This window comes from Ascaphus truei, chromosome 3 (genome assembly GCF_040206685.1).
Source record: "Ascaphus truei isolate aAscTru1 chromosome 3, aAscTru1.hap1, whole genome shotgun sequence".
Taxonomy (NCBI): domain Eukaryota; kingdom Metazoa; phylum Chordata; class Amphibia; order Anura; family Ascaphidae; genus Ascaphus; species Ascaphus truei.
The window spans coordinates 436,993,835-437,007,605 of record NC_134485.1 but is presented as its reverse complement, the minus strand read 5'-3'; the positions used below and the strand labels follow the sequence as shown (position 1 = coordinate 437,007,605).

Sequence of the window (13,771 nt, the reverse complement as noted above, 5' to 3'; positions counted from 1 at the left end):
CTAGCAGTATGCATTGCAAAAATCAGAGCGCTGGGACATTCCTATCCAAAGTTAGCTTGCTGCTTATACTATGCTACGCGCAAGACTGCTTGTTTTTAAAACCTTTCTCCTTTCTTGCGGTTGGCAGTGAAACATGATACATAACTGATACAATGTTACTCAGCATAATGATGTGGTTCTCTTATGCTAGCGGGACACACACAGACAATTCTAACACATTTACAGGCTTGCAGCCAGCAGTGGGCTGCAGAGCTGACACTTCACATTTACACCATATGACTGACGGGAACTCTGCTACATGACTTATACATGTTGTCCCCTTACACCTAGCGGGACACATACAGACCGTTCTAACACAATTACAGGGTTGCAGCCATTAGTGTAATATGGAAAATAGCTGAAGCGCTCAAATGCAGGTATATCTCAAAATAATAATAAGCCAGACCACTGTACCAGGGTAATAACAATTGATATAGTACCTATTGTGTCATATAATGGGTACTATCCTCCTGAAGACATGTGATGTGTGGTGCAACCCACTCACCATCAGTCTCATTTGCAGGTTCCCCTGAAAAATATACAAGTACTCACATCCTGGTAGGGCAGGCAGGCAGGCTGTGCAGCTACTCAATGCAATACAGGGAAAAGGGAGAACAAAAAGCGCACCAGCACAAACGGAGCAGGAAGAACCCAGGACAAAAAAAATGATTAAAAGGGCACTTTAATGTGACAAAAGACCCATCCAATGCATTTCGAACGTCACAGCGTTCTTTTTTTAATCATTTTTTTTGTCCTGGGTTCTTCCTGCTCCGTTTGTGCTGGTGCGCTTTTTGATCTCCCTTTTCCCTGTATTGCAGCCATTAGTGGGCTGCAAAGCTGACACTTTACATTCACCCACTATGAATCAAGGTTTGAATACATTTGCAGTATTACCACCCTTGCTGGGTTGCAGAGCTGACACTCTACCATTCCGAATCTGGCTCAGGGGCACCCAGCCGGGCATTATATATTTTTTCCTGTGCTTAGTGCATAGGCCCCTAAGTCCTGTCTTTTTGGGACCAGGTTCTCAAAATAGAGCGTAGCGGTCGCGGCTTGGCTTGCAAGCCAATTTTAGTCGCAGGAGTTTGGTACTAACACCCGGTCAAGAAAAAGTCCAAGTTCTCAGAAAGGAACGTAGCGGTAGTGTGTAAAACTTCATGCCGATTTGGGAACCGGAAGATTCTGGGCTAAGTACCTGTCAGGGTAAAACTCATTTTTACCTTTCCCTGCACCTAGCACAGTCTAGTTTTCAAACCCCAGACACACAGTAAGTGTGTTTTTCGTCTGCATTTTGTGTTCCATTCTGTGTATGCCTATTTATGCGAAGAAATTACAATTGATTTAACTTACCTGTTTTGCTCAATGAATGATCCTGGTAACCAAGTGTTAACTGCCTGGTCTCCCATGACAGAAGTGACGCATACATTCGGTGATCATGCAGGCCTCTCCCAATACTAAGTTTATCATTTTCAAGGTCCCAAAAAGCTAGTAAAACTGATACAAAACAGCTCTGAACAGCAACAACGTACGTCAGGGTACATCTTATTACTTTAATTCTGTACACAACAGGATACAGTGCATCTTATCACTATACTTCTGGGTGTTGAGCCACAGACACAACCTTGAAAATCTACTGTCAGCGAAACTCATCCGTACAAAAAACACATCCTTTCACACAGAAATGGATACTGAGAGGATACTGAGACACGACATGACAGACAAAATGGATTCTGAATGCTTCTCATAATTCTTCTCCAGAGAACCCTGCCCAGTCCATTTCAACGGTCGCCTCTTTAATTCTTTTCAAAATCTTCAGTGAGAAATATATAACTTAATTCTTTATTTAACTTTTAATATATATGTAATTGTAAGCTATTGAATGAATTTAAGTAGCTGTATAATTAGTTTGTTTAGTAACCTTTCTATCGGAGAATTGGAGTTAGTTCTACTCTCCTCCTCCTTGACATTTGCAATTTAACAACAACAAAGGAGAAAAAGATCCCAGGTAGTGAAGCACTCAAACGTCCGTAAGTAATAATACCAGTGAAGTGAGTAATGAAAAGGTAATACTTACATTTTAATGGTAATTGTTTAAAATAGGTTATCAATTTGAACGTGTGATGGAGATCTACATACAGTATAATGTGAAGTGAAAAAATAAAAATGGTGATAAAAGTGGGCGCTAACATAGATCCATGTAAGTGGAGAGCCTTATCAAAGGTCCCTCACTGTATATCCACTGGGGACACATTCATCTATTATTGGCACCTGACTCCGCTATTGGATCTCTACATATACAGAACATAGCCGATCAGGAAGACATTGGACTTCTACCCTAAAGCTCCTTACCCTAAAGCTCCTTACCCTAAAGCCCCTTACCCTAAAGCCCCTTACCCTAAAGCCCCTTACCCTAAAGCCCCTTACCCTAAAACCCCATACCCTAAACCCTCTGTTCCTACAAACACTGCCCCATCTTGTACCCAACTTTCTTCCACTACACAGACTGCTCCATCCTGTACCCAAACCTCTGCCCCTACACACAATGCCCATATTGTACCCAACCCTCTGCCCCTACACAGACTGCCTCATCCTGTACCCAAAACTCTGCCCATAAACACATGCCCAATCCTATACCTTACTCTCTGCACCTACACACACTGCCCCATCCTGTACCCAACCCTCTGCCCCTACACAACCTGCCACATCCATTACCCAACCCTCTGCCCTTACACACAATTACACATCCTGTACCCAACCCTCTGCCCATACACACACTGCCCCATCCTGTACCCAAATCTCTGTAACTACATTAACTGCCCCATCCTGTACCTAATCCTCTGCACCCACTCACACTACCAAATCCTGTACCCATCCATCTGCACCTACACACACAGCCCCATCCTGTACCCAACCCTCTGCCCCATCCTGTACCCAACCCTCTGCCCCTACACACAATTACACATCCTGTACCTAAACCTCTGCCCCTACACACACTGCCCCATCCTGTACCCAACCCTCTGCCCCTACACACAATTACACATCCTGTACCCAAACCTCTGCCCATACATGCACTGCTCCATCCTGTACCAAACCCTCTACCCATACACACAATTACACATCCCATACCCAACCCTCTGCCCATACACACACTGCCCCATCCTGTACTCATCCCTCTGCCCCTACACAATTAAATATCCTGTACCTAAATCTCTGCCCCTGCACACAGTGCCCCATCCTCTACCCAAATCTCTGCCCCTACACACACTGCCCCATCCTGTACCCAACCTTCTGCCCTTACACACAATTACCCATCCTGTACCCAAACCCTCTGCACCTAAACACACTGCCCCTTCCCTCTTCCCCTACACACACTGCCCCATCCTGTACCCAACCCTCTGCCCCTGCACACAGTGCCACATCCTGTACCTGAATCTCTGCCCCTACACACACAGCCCCATCCTGTACCCAAACCTCTGTCACTACACACACATTAAAAGAACAAGAATAAAAGAGAGATATAAGTTTGCTGCAGGAAATACCCCAGATATTGTTACTGTCCAAAAAATGTTATATACAAACCAGGGAACCAGTTCAGTTCTACACTAGGGCAATTCAATGAAATGATCCATTCTTTATTTTAATCTGCCCCCTCCTCATTCCTGGGGACCCTGGGAGTAAAAGAGCCGATATTATCCATCTGAAACATGGAGACTTCTGGGTAATTCAGCGGACGTATCTATAGAGATAGCTGTGCGTCTCTGTTCTCAGATTCCACCTACACAAATAATACTTTTTTAAATGAGCGTGTAACATATTTGCTGTTACAAATTAAAAACATTTATGTGATAACGTTACATTTTAGCTTTACTTGCCTTTAACACGTTGTACACAAGAAAAGAACAATTTCATACTTTGTATCACTTTTTTAATGTTTTTTAATTCTAAAAGGAATTTGTTTCATAGTCGTTACTTTGTTTAAGCAGAAACGCTGCTTTTCATTTTGCTTTTTTTATATTTATATATAAAAATAGTTGAAAACAGCAAGAAAATTCCCTGAAAGAGCACACGGGTATTCCAAGGCAAATATAAACACAATGTGTCGATGTGCCATAGAACTACACAAAGAACTGGAAGGGGCTCCGACCCCCAAATTACAGAGGACATGCAAGTACTGCAAGGCCCAATATGTAACACTACTGCTGATACCCACCTAGGACACAGTGTAAAGTGATAAACAGAGGGCAATAGTAATGACCAAGGGATGGCAATAAATAACTATAGGGCACATGAGCCTGTAGGAAAGTGAGTTGTAGCAAAACAAGGTACTACCCGCAGCTATATTGTTGCAAAGAATAGCGTGCAAACACACACATGATTATGTTTTAAGACACAACGGACACACCTCAATAAGTAAAAAGATATAGTCTAACACAGACAGTGAGGCATTTATCCGGAAATGTCAACAAATGACAATATACCCTTCCTGCCGGGGAAGCACTGTATGCTGGGTGATAATAGGGAGATATGGTAGAAGAAAGAAAAGAAACCCTACAGTATGCACTGTGTCAGTGATCCATGGTCAGTTATACTTTTTATAACAAGTCAATAAAAGGCTTTTAATTTGCAATATGATATGTTAGAAGAAAGAAAAGAAACCCTACAGTATGCACTCGCTGTGATGTGAATAATTGATTGCAAATGAAAAGCCTTTTATTGACTTGTTATAAATAGTATAAGGGACCATGGATCACTGACACAGTGCAAACTGTAGGGTTTCATTTCTTTCTTCTACCATATCTCACTTGCCCTACATTGCACGCGGTGTATCTTCACTCACACATTTTGCTATAGGCGGACGCAGACTTTTCCCTTCCCGTTTATATATGATAATGGGGAAAGGCAGGGTGGCAAACATGTGACTGTGCTCACAAGGGATATTCCTTATTGATTATATGCTGACGGGGGCGGTTTTGTCACCTTTTTCACGCACCATAACGTAAATAATGTGCACGGTAAACCTGCCCAGCTTGAACATTGCAAAGCCAGTACAACCAACCTCACACTGACGAGACCGAAAAGGTCGAAACAGCTGTCTGTGAGGGGTTTGACTGGCTTTGCATCTAATCCCATGCTGTGCTTAAAAGCTGTGTAAACAGCAGAGCATTTGCTTATAAGAGTTCCATGTAAAAATGGATTTCAGGCAAAAGGTGATACATTGTGTGTCCATTTGCATGTAAATTCCCAGAAACCCTTGCTGCAGTGGAAGCGCTGTATGCTGGGTGATAATGGTGAAAGGCAGGGTGCAGACCTGTCTAAGACGTGTGAATGTGCTCACAAGGGATATTCCTAATTGGCTATATGCAAACGGTGGAGTTTTTCTGTCGCCTTTTTCCCCCACCATAACTTAAATAATGTGTATGATATATATAAAAAGATATACACATAGATATAGACAGATTTAGTGATCTGATTTGATTTTTGGGGTGGGTCTCTTAAATATGTCTGCTCATGTGACTGTAAATGCAACTTTAGAATTTCTCTAGCATGTCTAGTAGTTGGATCCATGAACTAGCCTCTGAAGTGGGATGATACTGGGGGGTATATTTTTATGGTAAAACCCACAGTACCACAACTTGTTATTTTTTCCACTCCCTACTTCTCCCGTCTTGTCCTAGTGGTGTCGGCTCTGTATCCATGCGCTCATCCCCTGAGCTGTCTTAGAGGTAGGCAGGTATCATCCATTGCCATTGGCTGAGCCGTGCAGTCCTAGAGGTCCCCAGCCCTGCCCTAATCCCATCAGTACTATCTGACCCTTGGTGGGGGGGAGGAGGGGATGGGACAGGGCGGAGGTTTCGCCCCTGGAGGGGATATAAGGCGGCACATGGGTACCAGCCACAGACTCAGCAATGAGCAGAAGATCCAGAGGCAGCATGTGTGACGGTCTCCCCCCCAGCACCCAGAGCTGGCTGCTCACCACCGCACTCCTCTTATGCGCAGGTAAGTCTGGCAGCCAAGCGCTGCACACAAAGGGTTAACATGCATCAGCTGCAATGGTGCTCTGCAGGACTGTGGCAGAGGAAGGGTTAATAATACTGGTACCGGGAGGGGTTAATACGATAAGCTGCAGCAATGTACTGACATGTATGTATGTATGTATGTATGTATGTGTGTGTATCTATTTATGTGTGTATGCCGTGTGTGTGTGTGTGTGTATATGTATGTATGTATTGTGATGCCGACACCACATTGCAGTCTCTTTTGTCCCAAATGAGGCAGGAAACGCTGTATTTCTCTATACTTGGGGTTTATTTACAGGGATAAATAATATGAATAAGCCCACCGTTCCTTTAAGAAAAAAACAAATTATAAAATCAAATCCTATTTCCATTAGGAAAGCTAACTACACATTCAGCTCCAACCCTTACTAACCCGGGTGGATAGCTAAGCTCATTCCACCCCAAACAGATATTATTGCTGCGCATATAAAGTCTCTGTATACAGCAAATAAGGGTTTGGCTTATCTGTAAGTCCAGCTGGCGATGTCCCTGCTTCAGCACAGTCTATCTTCCTTCCTTCTCTTTGGGATCCAAGCCCACGGGAGCTCAGGGAAACTCCTGTGTTCCTCTGTAACCAGCTGTCACTGCTCTCTCAGCACTGCTCTCTCAGCACTGCTCTCTCAGCACTGCTCTCTCAGCACTGCTCTCTCAGCACTGCTCTCTCAGCACTGCTCTCTCACACTTCTTTAGCCAGCCTCCACTAGCTGGGGAGCTCCTCTGTCTCCCCCCTTCTCTGGGGAAAACGGTCTCACTGTGCCTTGCAGCTTCCAGCCTTTTAAAGCACTTCCTGACTATTCAGAACAGGTTGATTAGCTTCATTAGTTATCACCTGAATTGCCATTCCAAGGAGGATTAAATTAACTCTCTGTGGTGACAAAGTCCAATAGCTTCCCCATTCAGCCCCTAGAGGACAGCGATGGCACCACAGTATGTATGTATGTATCTATATATGTGTGTATGTACTGTATGTATGTTTTGTGTGTATGTATATATGTGTGTATGTACTGTATGTATGTTTTGTGTGTGTATGTATATATGTGTGTATGTACTGTATGTATGTTTTGTGTGTGTATGTGTGCATGTATGCATGTGTGTACAGTTTGTATGTATGTCTTTCTTTATATAGCGCTAAAAGTGTACTCAGCGCTTCACAAAGAATAGAGTACAGGGAATTATAAAAATAAAGTAAGCGCAGAAAAATCAGACAATGGGAAAGGAAATCCCTGCCCCGGAGAGCTTACACTCTTAGGCTTTGGTCCCGCTGCGTCCAGGGAGCGCACGGCCGTGTGTGCGTTAATCACCAGCAGGGGTATCCTCCCGAGCCGGTCCCAGTCTCCCCTCACTACACGGCTCGCTATGCGCTGTGACGCATCAGCCACGAGGGGATGCAAGAGAATTGTGATACCGAGGGGTGACGCGTCACGTCGTGCACTGGTGAGCCTATCAGCGCCAGATCTGGAGTTAGAGGCAGCTTCTAAGGGAAGATCGGAACACATGGAGAGCCCTCTGCTCAAACCACGCGCCGCCTGTCTGCAGTGCGGGTGCACGGTCTGAGGCAGCGGGGCCTTAGCCTAAGCGGTATGTTGGGAGAGTTACACAGGTAGCAGGTGAGGGAGTAAGTGCAGTAGGTGGCAGTGCTTGGTCACAGTGGTCGGTAGGAGTGACTGTGGGGGTGGGACACTAGGTGGCACTGCTTGGCCACAGTGGTCGGTAGGAGTGACTGTGGGGGTGGGACAGTAGATGGCACTGCTTGGCCACAGTGGTCAGTAGGAGTGACTGTGGGGATGGGACAGTAGGTGGCACTGCTTGGACACAGTGGTCGGTAGGAGTGACTGTGGGGGTGGGACAGTAGGTGGCTGTGCTTGGCCACAGTGGTCAGTAGGAGTGACTGTGGGGATGGGACAGTAGGTGGCACTGCTTGGCCACAGTGGTCGGTAGGAGTGACTGTGGGGGTGGGACAGTAGGTGGCAGTGCTTGGCCACAGTGGTCAGTAGGAGTGACTGTGGGGGTGGGACAGTAGGTGGCTGTGCTTGGCCACAGTGGTCGGTAGGAGTGACTGTGGGGGTGGGACAGTAGGTGGCTGTGCTTGGACACAGTGGTCGGTAGGAGTGATTGTGGGGGTGGGACAGTAGGTGGCACTGCTTGGCCACAGTGGTCGGTAGGAGTGATTGTGGGGGTGGGACAGTAGGTAGCACTGCTTGGCCACAGTGGTCGGTAGGAGTGACTGTGGGGATGGGACAGTAGGTGGCTCTGATTGGCCACAGTGGTCAGTAGGAGTGACTGTGGGGATGGGACAGTAGGTGGCTGTGTTTGGCCACAGTGGTCGGTAGGAGTGACTGTGGGGGTGGGACAGTAGGTGGCTGTGCTTGGCCACAGTGGTCGGTAGGAGTGACTCTGGGGGTGGGACAGTAGGTGGCAGTGCTTGGCCACAGTGGTCGGTAGGAGAGACTGTGGGGATGGGACAGTAGGTGGCACTGCTTGGCCACAGTGGTCGGTAGGAGAGACTGTGGGGTTGGGACAGTAGGTGGCTGTGCTTGGCCACAGTGCTTGGTAGGAGTGACTGTGGGGGTGGGAGAGTAGGTGGCACTGCTTGGCCATAGTGGTCGGTAGGAGTGACTGTGGGGGTGGGACAGTAGGTGGCTGTGCTTGGCCACAGTGGTCGGTAGGAGTGATTGTGGGGGTGGGACAGTAGGTGGCAGTGCTTGGCCCAGTGGTCGGTAGGAGTGACTGTGGAGATGGGACAGTAGGTGGCAGTGCTTGGCCACAATGGTCGGTAGGAGTGACTATGGGGGTGGGACAGTAGGTGGCAGTGCTTGGCCACAGTGGTCGGTAGGAGTGACTGTGGGGGTGGGACAGTAAGTGGCCATGCTTGGCCACAGTGGTCAGTAGGAGTGACTGTGGGGGTGGGACAGTAGGTGGCTGTGCTTGGCCGCAGTGGTCGGTAGGAGTGACTGTGGGGGTGGGACAGTAGGTGGTTGTGCTTGGCCACAGTGGTCGGTAGGAGTGACTGTGGGGGTGGGACAGTAGGTGGCTGTGCTTGGCCATAGTGGTCGGTAGGAGTGACTGTGTGGGTGGGACAGTAGGTGGCTGTGCTTGGCCACAGTGGTCGGTAGGAGTGACTGTGGAGGTGGGACACTAGGTGGCACTGCTTGGCCACAGTGGTCGGTAGGAGTGACTGTGGGGGTGGGACAGTAGGTGGCTGTGCTTGGCCACAGTGGTCGGTAAGAGTGACTGTGGGGGTGGGACAGTAGGTGGCTGTGCTTGGCCATAGTGGTCGGTAGGAGTGACAGTGGGGGTGGGACAGTAGGTGGCTCTGCTTGGCCACAGTGGTCGGTAGGAGTGACTGTGGGGGTGGGACAGTAGGTGGCAGTGCTTGGCCACAGTGGTCCGTAGGAGTGACTTTGGGGGTGGGACAGTAGGTGGCAGTGCTTGGCCACAGTGGTCGGTAGGAGTGACTGTGGGGGTGGGACAGTAGGTGGCAGTCCTTGGCCACAGTGGTCGGTAGGAGTGACTGTGGGGGTGGGACAGTAGGTGGCTGTGCTTGGCCACAGTGGTCGGTAGGAGTGACTGTGGGGGTGGGACAGTAGGTGGCTGTGCTTGGCCACAGTGGTCGGTAGGAGTGACTGTGGGGGAGGGACAGTAGGTGGCACTGCTTGGCCATAGTGGTCGATAGGAGTGACTGTGGGGGTGGGACAGTAGGTGGCTGTGCTTGGCCACAGTGGTCGGTAGGAGTGACTGTGGGGGTGGGACAGTAGGTGGCAGTGCTTGGCCACAGTGGTCGGTAGGAGTGACTGTGGGGATGGAACAGTAGGTGGCTGTGCATCGCCACAGTGTTCGGTAGGAGTGACTGTGGAGGTGGGACACTAGGTGGCACTGCTTGGCCACAGTGGTCGGTAGGAGTGACTGTGGGGGTGGGACAGTAGGTGGCTGTGCTTGGCCACAGTGGTCGGTAAGAGTGACTGTGGGGGTGGGACAGTAGGTGGCTGTGCTTGGCCATAGTGGTCGGTAGGAGTGACTGTGGGGGTGGGACAGTAGGTGGCTGTGCTTGGCCACAGTGGTCGGTAGGAGTGACTGTGGGGGTGGGACAGTAGGTGGCAGTGCTTGGCCACAGTGGTCCGTAGGAGTGACTTTGGTGGTGGGACAGTAGGTGGCAGTGCTTGGCCACAGTGGTCGGTAGGAGTGACTGTGGGGGTGGGACAGTAGGTGGCAGTCCTTGGCCACAGTGGTCGGTAGGAGTGACTGTGGGGGTGGGACAGTAGGTGGCTGTGCTTGGCCACAGTGGTCGGTAAGAGTGACTGTGGGGGTGGGACAGTAGGTGGCAGTCCTTGGCCACAGTGGTCGGTAGGAGTGACTGTGGGGGTGGGACAGTAGGTGGCTGTGCTTGGCCACAGTGGTCGGTAGGAGTGACTGTGGGGGTGGGACAGTAGGTGGCTGTGCTTGGCCACAGTGGTCGGTAGGAGTGACTGTGGGGGAGGGACAGTAGGTGGCACTGCTTGGCCATAGTGGTCGATAGGAGTGACTGTGGGGGTGGGACAGTAGGTGGCTGTGCTTGGCCACAGTGGTCGGTAGGAGTGACTGTGGGGGTGGGACAGTAGGTGGCAGTGCTTGGCCACAGTGGTCGGTAGGAGTGACTGTGGGGATGGAACAGTAGGTGGCTGTGCATCGCCACAGTGGTCGGTAGGAGTGACTGTGGAGGTGGGACACTAGGTGGCACTGCTTGGCCACAGTGGTCGGTAGGAGTGACTGTGGGGGTGGGACAGTAGGTGGCTGTGCTTGGCCACAGTGGTCGGTAAGAGTGACTGTGGGGGTGGGACAGTAGGTGGCTGTGCTTGGCCATAGTGGTCGGTAGGAGTGACTGTGGGGGTGGGACAGTAGGTGGCTGTGCTTGGCCACAGTGGTCGGTAGGAGTGACTGTGGGGGTGGGACAGTAGGTGGCAGTGCTTGGCCACAGTGGTCCGTAGGAGTGACTTTGGTGGTGGGACAGTAGGTGGCAGTGCTTGGCCACAGTGGTCGGTAGGAGTGACTGTGGGGGTGGGACAGTAGGTGGCAGTCCTTGGCCACAGTGGTCGGTAGGAGTGACTGTGGGGGTGGGACAGTAGGTGGCTGTGCTTGGCCACAGTGGTCGGTAAGAGTGACTGTGGGGGTGGGACAGTAGGTGGCTGTGCTTGGCCATTGTGGTCGGTAGGAGTGACTGTGGGGGTGGGACAGTAGGTGGCAGTGCTTGGCCACAGTGGTCCGTAGGAGTGACTTTGGTGGTGGGACAGTAGGTGGCAGTGCTTGGCCACAGTGGTCGGTAGGAGTGACTGTGGGGGTGGGACAGTAGGTGGCAGTCCTTGGCCACAGTGGTCGGTAGGAGTGACTGTGGGGGTGGGACAGTAGGTGGCTGTGCTTGGCCACAGTGGTCGGTAGGAGTGACTGTGGGGGTGGGACAGTAGGTGGCTGTGCTTGGCCACAGTGGTCGGTAGGAGTGACTGTGGGGGAGGGACAGTAGGTGGCACTGCTTGGCCATAGTGGTCGATAGGAGTGACTGTGGGGGTGGGACAGTAGGTGGCTGTGCTTGGCCACAGTGGTCGGCAGGAGTGACTGTGGGGGTGGGACAGTAGGTGGCAGTGCTTGGCCACAGTGGTCGGTAGGAGTGACTGTGGGGATGGAACAGTAGGTGGCTGTGCTTCGCCACAGTGGTTGGTAGGAATGACTGTGGGGGTGGGACAGTAGGTGGCACTGCTTGGCCACAGTGGTTGGTAGGAGTGACTGTGGGGGTGGGACAGTAGGTGGCTGTGCTTGACCACAGTGGTCAGTAGGAGTGACTGTGGGGATGGGACAGTAGGTGGCTGTGCTTGGCCACAGTAGTCAGTAGGAGTGACTGTGGGGGTTGGACAGTAGGTGGCTGTGCTTGGCCACAGTGGTTGGTAGGTGTGACTGTGGGGGTGGGACAGTAGGTGGCTGTGCTTGGCCACAGTGGTCGGTAGGAGTGACTGTGGGGGTTGGACAGTAGGTGGCTGTGCTTTGCCACAGTTGTCGGTAGGAGTGACTGTGTGGGTGGGACAGTAGGTGGCTGTGCTTGGCCACAGTGGTTGGTAGGAGTGACTGTGGGGGTGGAACAGTAGGTGGCTGTGCTTGGCCATTGTGGTCGGTAGGAGTGACTGTGGGGGTGGGACAGTAGGTGGCTGTGCTTGGCCACAGTGGTTGGTAGGAGTGACTGTGGAGGTGGGACACTAGGTGGCACTGCTTGGCCACAGTGGTCGGTAGGAGTGACTGTGGGGGTGGGACAGTAGGTGGCTGTGCTTGGCCACAGTGGTCGGTAGGAGTGACTGTGGGGGTGGGACAGTAGGTGGCTGTGCTTGGCCATAGTGGTCGGTAGGAGTGACTGTGGGGGTGGGACAGTAGGTGGCTGTGCTTGGCCACAGTGGTCGGTAGGAGTGACTGTGCGGGTGGGACAGTAGGTGGCAGTGCTTGGCCACAGTGGTCCGTAGGAGTGACTTTGGGGGTGGGACAGTAGGTGGCAGTGCTTGGCCACAGTGGTCGGTAGCAGTGACTGTGGGGGTGGGACAGTAGGTGGCAGTCCTTGGCCACAGTGGTCGGTAGGAGTGACTGTGGGGGTGGGACAGTAGGTGGCTGTGCTTGGCCACAGTGGTCGGTAGGAGTGACTGTGGGGGTGGGACAGTAGGTGGCTGTGCTTGGCCACAGTGGTCGGTAGGAGTGACTGTGGGGGAGGGACAGTAGGTGGCACTGCTTGGCCATAGTGGTCGATAGGAGTGACTGTGGGGGTGGGACAGTAGGTTGTTGTGCTTGGCCACAGTGGTCGGTAGGAGTGACTGTGGGGATGGGACAGTAGGTGGCTGTGCTTGGCCACAGTGGTCAGTAGGAGTGACTGTGGGGGTGGGACAGTAGGTGGCAGTGCTTGGCCACAGTGGTCGGTAGGAGTGACTGTGGGGGTGGGACAGTTGGTGGCAGTCCCTGGCCACAGTGGTCGGTAGGAGTGACTGTGGGGGTAGGACAGTAGGTGGCTGTGCTTGGCCACAATGGTCGGTCAGAGTGACTGTTGGGATGGGACAGTAGGTGGCTGTGCTTGAACACAGTGGACGGTAGGAGTGACTGTGGGGGTGTGACAGTAGGTGGCTGTGCTTGGCCACAATGGTCGGTAGGAGTGACTGTGGGAGTGGGACAGTAGGTGGCTGTGCTTGGCCACAGTGATCGTTAGGAGTGACTGTGGGGGTGGGACAGTAGGTGGCACTGCTTGGCCCAGTGGTCGGTAGGAGTGACTGTGGGGATGGGACAGTAGGTGGCAGTGCTTGGCCACAGTGGTCGGTAGGAGTGACTATGGGGGTGGGACAGTAGGTGGCAGTGCTTGGCCACAGTGGTCGGTAGGAGTGACTGTGGGGGTGGGACAGTAGGTGGCAGTCCTTGGCCACAGTGGTCGGTAGGAGTGACTGTGGGGGTGGGACAGTAGGTGGCTGTGCTTGGCCACAGTGGTCGGTAAGAGTGACTGTGGGGGTGGGACAGTAGGTGGCTGTGCTTGGCCATTGTGGTCGGTAGGAGTGACTGTGGGGGTGGGACAGTAGGTGGCAGTGCTTGGCCACAGTGGTCCGTAGGAGTGACTTTGGTGGTGGGACAGTAGGTGGCAGTGCTTGGCCACAGTGGTCGGTAGGAGTGACTGTGGGGGTGGGACAGTAGGT

At 51.6% G+C, this 13,771-nt stretch overlaps 1 protein-coding gene across 1 annotated transcript in view; it reads left to right on the top strand.

Moving 5' to 3' along the window:
- The first annotated feature begins 5,794 nt into the window (after positions 1-5,794).
- LOC142490545 (immunoglobulin superfamily member 3-like) overlaps positions 5,795-13,771 on the top strand; it is a 64,347-nt gene continuing 56,370 nt past the window's right edge. Inside the window, exon 1 of the mRNA XM_075592957.1 lies at positions 5,795-6,036. Within this exon, the coding sequence (XP_075449072.1) occupies positions 5,946-6,036 (91 nt within the window). The 5' untranslated portion in view covers positions 5,795-5,945. The remainder of the gene's footprint in view (positions 6,037-13,771) is intronic.